Source organism: Trichosurus vulpecula, chromosome 8, assembly GCF_011100635.1.
Source record: "Trichosurus vulpecula isolate mTriVul1 chromosome 8, mTriVul1.pri, whole genome shotgun sequence".
NCBI lineage: Eukaryota > Metazoa > Chordata > Mammalia > Diprotodontia > Phalangeridae > Trichosurus > Trichosurus vulpecula.
Genome location: NC_050580.1, coordinates 203,509,847 through 203,525,244, shown reverse-complemented (window position 1 = coordinate 203,525,244; position 15,398 = coordinate 203,509,847). Strand labels below are relative to the sequence as shown.

The following is a 15,398-nucleotide window of genomic DNA, read 5'->3' as shown; positions in this document are numbered from 1 at the left end:
TGAGTCTTGTTGGTCCTGATAAGTGTCTTTCATGCTGGTAACCATGATTAGGCTTCCTCTCTGCCCCACTGGAGACCATGTGTGTGTGTTGTTTTTTCCCCCACAGTGGTGATCTGGCAAGTCCCTAAATCAACAATGCCCCTACTTGAAAATTGAGTGGTTACTTGAGTCTTAAGTTCAGGGAGTGCAGGAACCTGTCCCAGTCATGACCCAGAAATAAGCTAATGGCTAGCTCTTCTGGTGGATTTCTTATAGTTCTAGCTATCAGTGTTCCTAATTTGTTTTCCATATAACTTGATTAGTAGTTTATGATATTTTTCTCTTGGTGGTCTATTCTATCAAAGAGAGGGTCCATTAACTTGCTTATCAGTTATCTAAGACCTCACAAGTACATATCTTCCTATTGAAAAACAACTTGCTCAAAACAGCTCAGTCACAAAGTGGTGTTAGTTTTGCTAAGTTGACAAATATTTCTACTCTCTTTTTGAGGTAATGGAATATTCTCGCTATAGCCCAGCTTATGGTCCACATACATTGTCTGTCCAAGGTATTTATGTTGATGGACCAAGTCCATGGGCTGTATAACTTGTCTTGACAACAGGCATCTTCGTTGACTTGGACAGGTAGACTGAATTCCTTTAGTGCTTATGGATCTCATTTAGGAAGTTTTGCAGTATACATAGGCTTGATGCAATCATCACTTTGCTTTTTCTTTGAATTGTATTTGGTTCAGAGATCTGTGTATAGGTTATTTGAACTGAATGAATGAAATAATAACATTTATGTAGCACTTTAATAAGGTTTGCAGATTGCTTTATTTATATTGTCTCATTTGATTTTCACAATAGCCCTGTGCAGTATTTCCTGTTATTATCTCTGTTTTACAGATAAGGAAGCTCAGGCTTAAAATAGGTTAAGTGGTTTCCCAGTCATGGATCCAGCTAAGTACTGGGAATACAAATACCAAAGCCAGTGAGTCTTGGGCTTCAGGGAGCTTATATTCTAATGGGGTAGACAACACATATAGGGGAGTGGTGGCCATGGAAGTTGCAGGGATAATGAATGGAGTCATCGGGCAATTAATTGGGATGCTTTTTCCAGAAATGGTAGTTTTGATTTGGTTACTTTTCCCTAAGCCAGAAATGGAAAAGTGAGTTGGGAAGGAGGGAAGATTATGCATACAGTTGGCTGGAGAATAGCATAGTAGATCTGGGCTGGGCTAGATCTGGTGAAACTGCTAGGAGCAGGGCCCCAGGAGGAGGCTAAAGTGCTGGGTCTTGGTGGTGGATGGAGCCGGCACAGCAACATTGCAGGAAGGTGTCCAGAGAGCAGGATGGTGGGTTTGGGTTTAGATGATGCTAACTCCTACCAGTAAGGAATATAGAGCACCAAGGGATGAGGTGTAGCACCATGGCATGAAGATGTCCAGCAAAGATAAATGACACTGTTAATATCAAGCAGGTATAAAGTTGGAAAACATGGGTTTGCCAAAGGTATTCGCCAACATCCAATACAGAGGCCAAAACTGAAATGAGATTCCTTCTAAGTTTCCCTGGCTTCTTCAAGTTCCAGCAAAAATCCTACCTTCTACACAAAGCCTTTCCTGATCCCTCTTAATTCTAGGATCTTTCTTCTGTTGATTATTTCCACTTTAGCCTGTAAAGAGCTTGTTTGTATGTAGTTGTGTTTGCAAGTTGTCTCCGCTGTTAGATTGTGAACTTCTTGACAGAAGAGACCATTGTATGCCTTACTTGTATCACCAGTGTTTAGCAGTCCTGGTACACAGAGGCACTTAATAAGCATTCATTGATTGACTATAGATAGTGAAGTTCTCCATATGCTTCTATTGGTAGGTGATATACCAATTACTATGAAGCCCCCATAACGTCATGAGATGTATGAAGTATTCACAACTCTGGTGTAGGGGTTCGCTGGGCCCTTTTTAGGGCTGCGTATCCAGCTTTGGTGTCCACCTTCACCCAACTCTCACCTGTGGCTCCAAAAAGCTGTAGCTTGCACAGTGGCCACAGCCTGGTAAACCATCTCATCAGACAGCTAAACCAGGTTGAGAGTAACTGACAGGCCTCAAATGCATTGGTGAGTTGGGGGAGGGGCATCTACCCCAAGTATGCAGAAACTTTCCCTGGCAGAATGGGCAGATGAGAACAGTTTGTTCCAACTGCCATGAAAGTGACTAAAGCAGGCGCTGTGGAGCACTTAGAGCTTGGTCAGACATCAAAGACGACAAGGTTATCCACAGCGTCCCGGACCATCACCAGTCATCCTGACTTTGGCTTGCCACTGGACTTTGGTGACTCAGGAAGAGAGAGTAAGGCTGATGACTTCGCACAACTCTATCACTTAAATCTAATTCACACACAAGCTAAGACATCACCTATGATGTCATTGGCCCTCTTCAAAAACAGGACAAACAACAAATGAAATACATAAACACTCAAAAAAATTCTGAGTTTTCACATGGAAAAACCAAAATGGATGAAGAATGCCTATTGCCCAGATTATGATACACAGTTTTAGAGAGCTGAACTTTCTGTATATCTCTGTCTTGGATAGGCAGTATCACTATCTGAAAGGCATTAACATTTTAAAGAATATACTTCCACCATTCGTTACTCCATGAAGAAGCCTTTATACACAGCTATTTCTAAGTAAGTTGTCTTTATTGCCACCAGCTAGAAGGAGGGACAGTCTGTGATGATAAAGGAAGCGCAACCCTCCCCGCCCCCAATATTCAGAACATTTCTCCTAATTCTTTTGTATCTACTCATTGCCTAGTATATACTTGACACTTAGTGGCTACCTTCCTTTTCCTGTTACGGTTGAGTCTTCAAAGATGCAAAAGGTTTTTAAAAGAGTAGCCAAATGCCATAAAATTGACAAATTCCATTACTACTCCAAAGAAGCCTTCTCTGTGACTGGTCACTAAGGCATCATTTCAGGACCCAGATTTGAATTGAATAGGATTTCTAAATCTCCTTTCTGACTTCCAGCCATAAATTGCTGTCCAGTATAGCTCAGCTGAGGATGACTTCCAACTGCTGGCCTTATGACATGGTATTTGATCTTCTATTACAAATAAGGTTTCACAGATACAAGTCATTCACATTGCTCTTTGCATTATTTTTTCCTGACCGTCCACATGTCTTCTAGTGCATTTGGTTGTGGTGTTCTCAGAGATGTGGGAGAACCATTGGTAATGATCCCTTTTATCCTCATTGCATTTTTCTTTTTATTTTGTAACACTGGAAGGAGTATCAGCACCAGTAGTTTTCATTTGGGATTGAAAACCAAATGTCATGTCTCTATTTGATTAAAAAGTTACTTAACCTTTAAATTGTTCCCTACATAAAGATCCAGTGGAATTATGCTATGCAGCTGCCTAGAAGTTAAAATCTGGAAAATCTTTGTAATGAAACCCATATGTCATGGGGAAAGGATGCAAAGCCCTGGCAGAGTGGGCTGATCTTACAAGAGATTCTGTACCCAATCTTGTTAACCAGGGCGACTGCTGGTAATCCCTCATTCCCTCACTTGTAGGAAATCAATCTATACCACTGAATCTTTTTCAACCAGCCACCACAAAATTTACTGCAGAAAGCAGTTTGGGGACAGTCATCATGGAAAAGGAGCCAAAGGCAAGGCTAAATGCAGGATTGCAGGATTGGAAGTTCTAAAGAAGAGGCTATATTAAACCTTGTTCCTCCCTCTCAGCAAGAAGAGATAGAGTCCTCCCTTTGGCCCTGACCTTTTTAGGTAGATACCTGAGAAATTGGGTTTAGAGATCATGGTCCCATCATTCAACTGGCATAAGGATCTCAATTATTTATAGCTATAATGATTCCAAGTCTTTGTGTATGTGGAAGTTCTGGGACAACTGATAAGGAAGTAATAAAATTAATCTAAATTTAAAGTTTCATTGTAATTTACCCATTCAACATCTTAAAATAGTATATAGCCAGAAGCCTCTTTCCCATACTAACTGGAATAATTTATTTATTGACCCTGTGGTGACTATATCTTTTATTTGTCATTTTGCAATGTGTGTACTGCAGCTACAAAGTTCTGTAAATCATGATTTGACATGGAAGGGTCATGTTTCTGTTCTTCACAGCACAGATTGTAGCATCTGCAGATTGACACATCCTCCGTCCACAGGCATTACCATGTGGTGGTAGCATTTCTTCTTAGTTTTATTTCTCTGAACAAAAAGCCTAGAATCATAAATGTCTGCTTTAAAAGGTCAATAAATGGTACCGGCTTGAGACAAGACTAGTTTTGTTTAGGAGTATTGTGGTAGTTTGTCTTGCTTCTCCCCACCCCCACTCCCCGCCCCCACCCTCCCTCCCCTCCCCTCCCCCCCCCATAGCAAAAAAGGAAATGTAGAGATTAAGGGAGAACTGGAAAAAAAAAAACCAAATCACAAGCTTATGAGGAAGTAACCTTGCCCCCTCATAGAGAACCAGGAATACATTTTAGCTGCAATTGTTGAAAACCTGAAAGAGGAGTAGGAGTGAAACAAGAATAATAGAAACATTTTGTAAAATTTCTGTACTGTTTCCATTTCTACATGGAAAAAGAAATTTGGGGTCCTTGTTGGGAGATTTTTAGTGATATACATTTAAAAATAAAAGCGTGTGTGTGTGTGTGTGTGTGTGTGTGTGTAGAAGAAGAATACAGAATAGCAGAAGGCTGTCTCCTGTTCCTAATGGGATTTTGTAGCAGCATGTGTGTTTGTTTCAGAAGTCAGAAATGAACAGATGTTGGTATAAATTACCTCTGTGTCTGATGTCTTGCAAATTAAAAGCGCGGTTGGCATCACTAAACAATTTCCCCAGGTTGGGGGGTGGCATTTAGCGGGTGGTGATTATTGTAGCAGGTCGGTAAGAATCTTTAAGCTGCAGCAGAGCACGATAGCGTGGATAAAGAAATGAGGAATAAAAGGAGAGGTCTGTGAATTAATCAGAAATGTTAACATCTCTGATGACAAGTGAACAGGAGGGCACGTGCTCTGGAGCAACCCCCAACCCACAGTAATTTCTCTCTCTGCACAGAAGGGGCTGGTGCTTGCAATCTGATTTATAGGGCACAGCCCTCTTTTGGGGAGCGGAGGTGTCATGCATTCGTATATCTCCTATATGGGACTGGCAGGAGAGGAAACTTTCTCCTCTCCCAAGTAGATGATGATGTCTTTCGAATTGCTTCTACTTTTACAGTGGTGTCTGCCACTTCTGCAATTGGATTAGGTGGAAGGGGGAGGAATGATTGAAGGGGAAAGGATCTGTTAAATTCAAGAAGTACAAGTCACTGGGAGAGATTGGAAAGTTCATATTTTTCTTTTAAACTCTTTTGATCTCTCAATTAGATTAAATCTTTGCTCATTGTGGCTTCTTAAAATATTGACAACCTTTCATTTTGGAAAGACATTGGAAAATAGGCAGAGATCCAAAGGGACATTGAAGCAAAAAGTGCAGCAGGGTGAGTGTGTAATTAGCGAGACCAGTGGCAGTGCTCCAGGCCCAAATGCTTTTGGTTGCAGGGATCCTCGCCAACTCTGAATTTCTGCATTGCCCTATGACAACTTTGAAGAGCAGTTGAACCAGCTGTGTTCTAGAATCATTCATTCTACATGCTTTTTGAAAGTCCCCAGGCAACAAGCACCCTAAGGCAGGTGGCCCAGTAGACTGGGCCAGATTTTTTCATTCCACAAATTGGATTAGACTGTCTGCAAAAAAGCCGGAGACAGGTTTATATGATGATGCCAAGCTAGAGGAAGGAGTTTATTTGGAACTTTTGGAAACTGATGATCTCATGTCATGTGCTGCTTCAAGTCTGGGTTAAAGGCCTCTTCTACTTCCCATCCATTTCCATCAAAATATGTCAAAAACTGAGGCTCTTGAAGATCTCCTGAAGCTGTTTTGACCTCTCTGAGCCTCTGATTTCCCTCTCTGTCTGGTGAGGGAAGTTAGGCCAGCCAATCTCTAAAGTCACTTCCATTTATTTCTAAGGTTGTGATCCCATGATCTTAGTGCAAAGTCGTCAGCTGGTCTGGAGGATGGAGCCCCAGGGCCCTTTTCTTTTTTCCCTTTAGTTATGGGAACTTTGCTAAAGCAAATGAGGACCCTGAACTATAATTTTGCCCCTTATAAAGTCTATAATCAGAGAAAGCAGAAAAAAGCCATGGCCAGTTTGAGAGATCCAGCATTCTGTTCAGAAGCTGCTGGAACTTCAGGAACTCATTGTTACTGTGAGCTTTGGGGCTGTTTTCTCATCTATAAGTGAGAAATAGAGTTAATAATATTTGTATTACTTTACCTCACAGGGTTGTGAAGAAAGTGCCTTGTAAACCTTAAAGGTCCTTTAGATTGGTGTTTGTTGTTACTGCTACATTTAAATCAGTGTTTGTTGTTACTGCTACATTATTAACCCGAAAGAGTTAAGGTGGTTGGAAGTGGCTGTTGTCTTTGGAGTGTCCACATTTCTAGGCCACAAAAAGGAACTAACTCTCTGAGCCTTCTGCTTCCTGAAACTTTATGGGATTTCCATCCCAAGGAAAAGAGTGCCATTGTAAGTTCTAAGAACCTGGTTAAATAGATATGGACTGAGCATTATACAAGGATTACACTCCGGGTGGTGGTGGTGGGGCCTCTTGTCTCCTCTTTGGTAGGGGGTTTTGTTGTTATGTTCTCTTGCCTACAGAAGCGTTTGAATCTCTTCTTAGCTGTGTAACCAGTCATTGACCATGGACAAGTTACTTCATCTCTGAACCTTGGTTTCCTCATCTGTAAGATGGAAATAATGATTGTATTACTTCACAGAGTTGTGAAGATCAGATGTGAGAATATGTGTGAAGTATTTTGCAAATCCTATACGAATGCCAGCCAGCCGTAAATCTAGGAGTGGAAGTGAAAATGCATTCTTTCAGGATCTGTTTTGTATGTAGAGACTCAGTAGGGTGGCTAATACTGACAGCTGCATTATTCTTTCAGATAATTCTAATTCCTTCTCATTCCCCTAGACAGAGCCAAAACACCATTAGGAGCATCAGGGACTCAAAGGTCTTCTGCTTTAACCCCCTCATTTTAAAAAGGAGGCAGCGGAGGCCCTGGGAGATTACTTGCCAAGATCACATGTAGCGAGCATGGGTAGGACTTGAACCCAGCTCCTCTGACTCCAGAGCAATTGCTGTTCATACTGTACCAGGCTGCCCATTCTGGCTTCTGGGACTATCACTTCATACTTTTCATCAGTCCTGAAAATGGCTGAGAGAATAAAATGACAGTTAAACCACATGGGGGCCCTTTCATGCTACTTTGGGCAAAACGAGCACAACAGAGGGCTTCTAAGTAGTGGGTCTTGTAATTGAGAAATGTTACACTTTGATTCCAAAGCCTCATGTGTAAGAAAGTAGCTGTATAAACCCTGTTGTGACTACAGCACCAGAGATTGATAGTGCCGAAAGTCAGAGAGACACATAAACCCTGCCTGGCTATATTAAATATCTAGGAACTGACAATGCCAAGAGAGAGAAGACCAAAGCTCTATAAACTCTGCTTTATTATAGCATCCATAGATGAACTGCACTGAGGGAGTATAAACTGTGTTATATTATAGCACCCAGGGACTACCACTCCTGAGAGACGAGGGCAAATGAGCTCTAATTTCAGTGTGAGATTATAAACATCCAGAGGCCCAAAGTGTGGAGAGGGCCCTCTGATTTCAGTTGTATCATAAGCAAGTCCCTTGAGATAGAGAGAACATGTTAGATTATGCCATTCACAAGTTGATAATACTGAATAAAAAAGACCATTTTCTACTATGATTGAGAATTCCATTGTGATCTTTTAAGCGTAGAATGGGGAATGATAGCCTGTAGGAATTTTTTCTGACTTTATAAAGCCCCAAGTAGTTGGGCTACAAACTGGATCCATGCAAACAACTTTAGAATAACTTTGCCAAGTTTTGGATCGCTCTTGGTTTTTTAACTGTTATCATAGATATGCTTGGTATCAGAACTGAGGTCATTTTTAATTAGTTTGTCTTCTCTGATCCCATTACCAAGTGTAATGTTTACATTGACCCTTCTTTTCTTTTATAATTTCAGCTAGAGAGATGACTCGGGGAAAATTTCTCAACATTCTGGAGAAACCCAAGAAATAAGCCACAGCTTGTGAATAAGATATTCAGTGGACAACGAATGTTCTTCCTTTCTTCCAGTATAGACCTGACAGCTTACCCCCACTGCTTCCTCAGGCCTGGGGTACGCCATCAAGAATGCACTTCGCTACTGCTTCTGTGGCTCCGCTTCTTGTTGAGGACACTGGTTGGGAGAAAAGGATCTGCTCTCCATAAGGATCATCACTTACTGTTGTTCCATAAGCATTGAGACTTTGGCATTCTAAGACTAGATCACCAGAAATTCTTGCTTTATTCTAAAGAGTGAAGTCTCACTTCTGTATTTACAGAAATGATTTAGAATCTATGTGGGATCTTGCTCTGCCTCCTTATGATCCCTTCATTGGTCTGATTTAGTGGTATATCTGGTCTAAATCATACTATTTGAATTTGTTACATATTAGGTGGGCTCTTTAGTCATATTGATCTCTTAGGCTGTCTATGATGAGAAAAGATGACTGATTGGGGATTTGGAATGGGCCCATCTAGGATATTATATCTATCCTGAAGTAGCCTACTTTGTTGTAGGTCCTAAGGATCCATATCCTGAGAAATAGGAACTTCCTAACACATCATCTGATTGTAAAAATTCCTTACCTCTCATTATAGTTTCATTTGCTATCATGGCATTTACTGTTCCTTCCAGCTCTGTTTTCTGGTAAGGGGTAGAGGGATAGGAGGGAGTGATGGATTGGTCCTTCTAGAGTTAGTTTGTAATGTGAAAGCTCCACGATGGGAGCCTATATCATAAGCTATCATATCATATAGATTTCACAGCTCCGTGATAGTCTCCCAATATCAAACTACCGTAAGAGGCAAAGAGAAAGATTCCTCCTAGTTTATGTTTAGCCATGGCAGGCAGTTCTGGCCCAGCCTCATTCAATGAGTAGCCCAAAGGTGGGAGAAAGTGGTGCTATGAAAAGAGAACAGTTTGGGAGAGTCAGAAGCAGAGAATAGCTTAAAGAAGTGTCCCTGAATTGAGGGGCAGTAGCATTATCCTTGTATCCATGTTACTTCATCTGCATGAAGACTTTTTGGCTGTCTGACGGAGGAAAGATTTCCTGGTGCAGATGCAACTATTCCAAAGCTCTGTAACTGCATGTGTTAGAGAGGACAGGTTAAAACCCCATATAATGGATTCAGTATCAAATTCCCCCCCCCCCCAAGTCTGCATTTTGCCAGTTGCCATGTTAGAATTAGTAATCCTGAACTCCAGTGGGGTATCACGAGCCAGAACATGTGTTTGGTGGTAGCAAGCTGTCTTTCTTGGAGCTCAGAAGGACTCGCCAGCATTCTTTGGTCTTCATTGTCGGTAGTGGTGAGCAAAATGTTCTTAGCTCCGTGTTAAAAACTTTTTGATTAACCCTTTTTTGATGCTGGTGCCCTATTTCCTGTAGTAGAATTACTATTGGGTCTTCTCCCCAATAAGATCAAATTACTTAAAATAATTCCACCTAGTGAGAAGAGAAAGAAAATTAAAGAAAAATGAGGGATGAGGAGAATGCTCTGTTTGGTTGCCAGATTTGGCTTAGAAACTAAAACTTTTGAAGTTTCATTTTTAAGTTAAATATATTACTGACATTCCTTTATCTCACTAAATGCGGTTGAACTCTGTACATATTATGTATATGCAACCTAGCTCGCGTGTGTGTGCATGTGTGTGTGTGTGTGTGGCCCCCAAATAATTGTCCTAATATTACATTCTTTTTTTTGCTGTGTATTTTGGAAAATTGATAACCTAGGCACATTCAGTGCTTAAAAAATTTGAGTGATATTGGAACATATGCCTGGAACTCATGTCTATAATCTGAAACGCTGAAACTATGTCATTGGTTTCTTGGGCCACTTTTGTTCTTTTTGTCTTAGTTTCTTGTTCACAGCACTTAATTGTCCTCAGCAGTGCAGCAGAGTAGATGCTTTAAAATTGCAATATTTATTGGTTTTGTCATCCTTAGACGTGTTAATGATGTATTTTTATATTGATAATATAAGTCTATGTACAGTGTATGTATGTATGTACTTTATATGTGGGCAGATTATAATTTGTATATGGTGGTTGCTGTCATAACAAATGTATCTCACTTTATAGCAGGGCATGGAGTTTTTCCAAAAGGTTTCAAGTTACATATTTAAACCCTAGACATCATTGGAAAGCTCTGCATTTAATATTAAAGAACCCAGTTATTGTATTGGGGTATATTAAGTATCTAGAAATGGCTGTAACCTCCTTGGAGAATTCAGCTGTTCTTTAAATACAAGGTACTACTATAATATAGTGGAATTTTAAATAGACTCTATTTTAAAATAAATAATCCAGGGATGGGTATCCTCATTAGTTAGCATACTGCTAAACAATGGTCAATGGCAAATCGAAATTGAACCCTGCTTGTTCAGTCTGGATTAGTGTAGACTTGCACAGGGGGCCCCTGTAGTATTTTTGTGGACCCTTCTCAACATTAGTACCTAGGTCTTGCCCTAGGCGAAATTGTAAAGTGGATGATTTGTCTTTGGCATGCATAAACCCTTCCCTTTTCGGCACCTTTTGTTTCCCCCAAGTGCTATCCTACTGTTCCCTGGCCACCCAAAGAGCCCTGTCTGATTACTGTGTCCCCCGTAGGCCTGCCCTCTTCAAGCGTCCACATTATAGTTGTCATTTGTGGACTTGTCATTGCCCTTATGAGACTGTAAAACTCCTTGAGGTCAGGGATTATATTGTCTTTCATCTTTGTACCCAAATGCCTAGCACAGTGCACCAAATGTAAGAAGTGTTTAATAAATGTTTATTGAACTGAATGATACTCCCCGCTCTTGATCTTTTCTTCTCCCTACCATTCTTCTCTTCTCTCTAGCCCCCAATCAGAATTTACCTCTTACTATATTCTATCTCAGCCAGCTGTGTTACTGGAAAACAACTCTGTGAACCAAATCCAGCCAAAGCTATTACTAACATCTGCTTGTGTGGTACCCCTGCGTGGGACATCTGTGTTTTAACAATTCCTGGATGTGTAAATCCTTAATTCAAAGAAATGAATCACTGCTGGGGTATTTCAGGAACAGTTACAGGCCATTTAAAAAATATTGGGGGCCTGAGAGACTTTAAATCATAAGAAAGAGACTTGGAGCTAAGGTGGATTCCTGAATGGAGGCAGACTGTCCAGCTCTTACACACCTACTTCAGCAAAAACCTGGAACTGAATAATGATCACAGAATGCAAAGAGAAACTATAACAAGTGATTCCTTACACCCTGAAACTGCACAAAAAGTCATCTAGCAGTCCATGGGCCACTAGAAATGGGGGCTGCCAGCAAAGCCCTTGCCAGTGCAGCCAGATAAGCCAGTAGTCTCGCAATGGGAGCACAGAGGGGTCAGGAGACACATGTGGCTGCAAGGCTATTTGTATCCCCAGTGCTTAGCACAATGGCTGGTACACAGTAGGTGCTTAATAAATGTTCATGAACTGATTGACTGTATGGAGCAAGGGCAAGCCTGCTCTGAGAAATCTGGATAGTTGGGCTTCCACACTGGGAAGTTAGTCTGCAGATAATGGCAGTTGCTGGTGTATTGGGGCAGCTATTAGAGCAGCACAGATTAGGTATCTAGAGGTTCTGAGAGCCTAACACTGTCCTGAGATTTCATAAAGAGCCCTGAAAACTCAGATCTCAAAACGTCAAACATCCAGTTGGAGGAGGAGGAGGTCAGCATAGGAATCTGGGTGACCCTAGGTGAAATTATGTTGGGCTGACCAGCCCACCCAAAAGCACAACATGGGGCAGAGCCTAGCTTTTGCACAAAGATCTAATTTAATAATCAGAGCTAGAGGCATCATCATAATCACTGATCTTCATATAATGCTGTAGGGTTTGCAAAGTGCTTTACTCCTTCAAACGAGAAATTTTATGTAAAGTGATATCAACCAGCATAAAAAAATTATTGTAGCTGTCTAAAGACAAGTGAAAACAGAAACTCAGGGAAAAAATGGATTTTCCGAAAAGACTACAGCAATACCTAGATGACAGGAAGGAAGGAATTAAAAGAAAAAAAGAAAGAAAGCTCTGGAGGAAAGAACTGGAAGGAGAACAAATAACAGAATAGAAACTGGCAAACCTTCCCTGAGTAATAGCCTCTTAGATGAAAACTAGAATACATAAATCAATAGTTACTTGAGATAGCAAGAAATATTTAAATAAAATCAAAAGACTGAAAAAATATAGGGTTCAAAAACAACTAACCTAAGAAAACAGGTCAAGCAGAGAGAATTTAAGAAGTATTGGGGTCACTGAAAACCATGATTAAATGATTTAATCATGATTAAATCATAATGATTCACTGAAAGATGTGATTTAAAAAAAAATCTTAGATGCTGTATTTCAAGAAATCATAAGTGAAAACTACCCAAATCTCTAAGAACTGGAGGGCAAAATATAGAAAGAATCCATTGGTCACTTCCTGAAAGAAATCCCCCAAAGGAAAAGTGCCAGGAATGTTATAGCTAAAATGCAGAGCTCCCATGCCATTCTTTGTGCTTGTACACCAGCACCTAGCACAGTGCCTGGCACATGATTAAGTCAAGAAACTCTTAACTGTTCTGTTTGAAGCAGAAAGAGAATGCCAGGAGATTTCTGGATAACTTCAGTCCCATCACTACTACATTATACTACTGTTTCCAAGCTTTTAACCCTGAATACTGTGGAACAGCACCCAGAGACACAGCGAGATGATAAAGCCAGTGCAACGCCAAGATGCCTGTACCATGCAACTTTACAGGAGGTCTAAGACCAGCACCATTTCTGACCTCCAGATGACCTGTCAAAGAGATGGACAGAACAACCTCCCAACTGGAGATTGTGCAAGGAGGAGACCAAGATGAGTTAAGATCAACACTTGAATTTGGTTACCAGGAAATGAGGGAAGAAGCTAAACATCATAGCAGAGGATGGGGCCTAGTCCCAGCTTCTCATCCAGTACTAGAGTGGCAGTGTTATCCAGAATACAGAAAAAGACCAAACAGGGCCTGCCCACCCCAACCAAGATTGTAGAAGAAAACAGAGACTGACTCTAACATAGAGAATCAATCCAAGAAATGAGACTGGTAGTAGAAATAAACAGAAGAAAACAATATAATGAAGAAACACTATCAGTGAAAGGAAGCCCAAGAGATAAAAGAAGAGATAAATTTCATATGTATAAATACAGGGGAAAAAAAGTCTTACCCATAAGGATTCTTTTTTTTTTTTAATTTTGAGGCAATCAGGGTTAAATGACTTGCCCAGAGTCACACAGCTAATAAATGTCAAGCATCTGAGGCAACATTTTAACTCAGGTCCTCCTGATTCCAGGGCCAGTGCTCTTTCCACTGCCCCACCCATAAGGATTCTAAGGTTGCAACAAATGAAGCAAGAGATAAACTATAAAATCAGAATCTTTGAAGAAAAACTTAGAAGGAAAGTAAAGAGCTTAAGATAGGAGGTGAAAAACAATCCAAGTAATGGGAATGGGCTCCCTGAAAAATAGAATGAATAGTTCAATGATTACATTAGACAAAAAAAAAAATTCTACATTCAAAAGACTGAAAAACTAGAGGAATAAGTATAACTACTATGAGGTTAAAGAGATTTAAGAATCATCAAACTCAGAAAACTATGAAAACAAAACAAAAATCTGGATAACATTTTAAGAAATCATTTTAAAACTGCCCAGATTTACTAGAACCAATGGCAAAAGGAAATCGAATCCAGTCCTTTAAGTGAAAAACCAAAATTGAAAACTTGTGATTATGCTATAGGCTGAATCTAGAGCTCTCAGGGCAAAGACTCAGAGACACTGCAAATATCCAGGAAAAAAAAAAAGAGCTCAAATACCAGAGAACTGAATTCAGGATCACAAAAGAGCATGCTTCAACTAATATGAATAAGAAATCTTGGAAATCAGTATCGCAAAAGGTGAAAGCAAAAAGGCTCGCAATCAAAAGTAACACCCTGCAACACTGAGTATTACTCTATAGGGGGAAAATGGACTTTTATCAGAAAAGAAAACTTTAATTTTCCTGCTGAAAAGACTAGAATTGGGTAGAATCTTTGATACATAAACACAGGAGACAACAGAAACCTAAAAAGAGAAATGCATTTGAGCAATTGCGGGGGTGGGGGGCGGGGTGGCTAAATGATGATGAAGAACTTTAATGGGGAACAAGAAACAGGTGTTCTTTCAAACGATAGGATAAAGACAAATGCAAAGGCCTGGGTGTGTGTGGGGCGTGGGAGTGGGAAAGAGGGGTAGGAAGAGGGGGTGTTGTTCTGTTGTATTGTTTTTGAAAGACCAGGAGGGGAAAAGGGGGCATAGTTGGGAAGAAATATGGAAGGGGAAGAAACTATTTCTCATAACTCAAGTGTGGGAGAAAAATGTACAGAAACTGACGAGAGGGTGGAGAAGCAGGTATTTCGTGAACTTTACTCTTAGCTGAACCCCAAAAGGCTTTGTACACATACACTGAGTTTGGTATAGAAATACATTGAACTCAATGGAATTAAGCAGAAATATGCAGAGGGCAGAGAAGGGGTTTAAGACAGAAGACAGAAAATAGTCACAAGCAAAACAAATTTCAGCTAGGACTGATAGATCATAAAGCAGGGATTCAAAGGAGAAGGGGAAGGAGTGAACTGGTAAAAACCTGTGATCACGATCTAGGTTAGGTAAGGAGCAAAGGAGTTGAATCAAAACACTTCAGTTACAGATTTTTAGTGTTGATTACAGTTTTATTCTTTCTCTGCCTTCTTTGGAAAGCAGGGTTGAGGCAGGGTGCAAAGAGGAAAAATTATATGTGATTCTATAAAACAACAGCTTTGGGAAAGGAAAAAAGAAACACCTAAAAAAATCCCAGACAAAAGTTAGCATATGTAGCAGAGCAGGAAGATGACTCCCCATGTGGGACAGGGTCTGTGGGTTATCAATCTGCTAGTAGGACCAGCTGCCGAATCATCATATAACTATAATGACTAGTATTTTGTTTCCTAGTAATAACAATTTACTCCTTTACTTTAAAGAGCTATCTTGCTATTACTTCAAGCGATATAAAATAAATTGGAGAAATCGAGTTGGACTTTTAAAAATGCATTTATACTAAGGCTATAGACAGCATGATGTAATGGATAGAGAGCTAGCCTTGACACAACAAAGGCCTGGTTTCAAGTTCCGCCTCTCACATATA

General features: G+C 40.3%; 1 protein-coding gene across 1 annotated transcript in view; it reads left to right on the top strand.

Annotated features, from left to right (window-relative positions):
* The window catches only part of LIN52 (lin-52 DREAM MuvB core complex component), a 115,054-nt gene extending 104,066 nt beyond the window's left edge, over nt 1-10,988 (top strand). Inside the window, exon 6 of the mRNA XM_036734312.1 lies at nt 8,123-10,988. Within this exon, the coding sequence (XP_036590207.1) occupies nt 8,123-8,178 (56 nt within the window). The 3' untranslated portion in view covers nt 8,179-10,988. The remainder of the gene's footprint in view (nt 1-8,122) is intronic.
* The last annotated feature ends 4,410 nt before the right edge of the window (nt 10,989-15,398 follow it).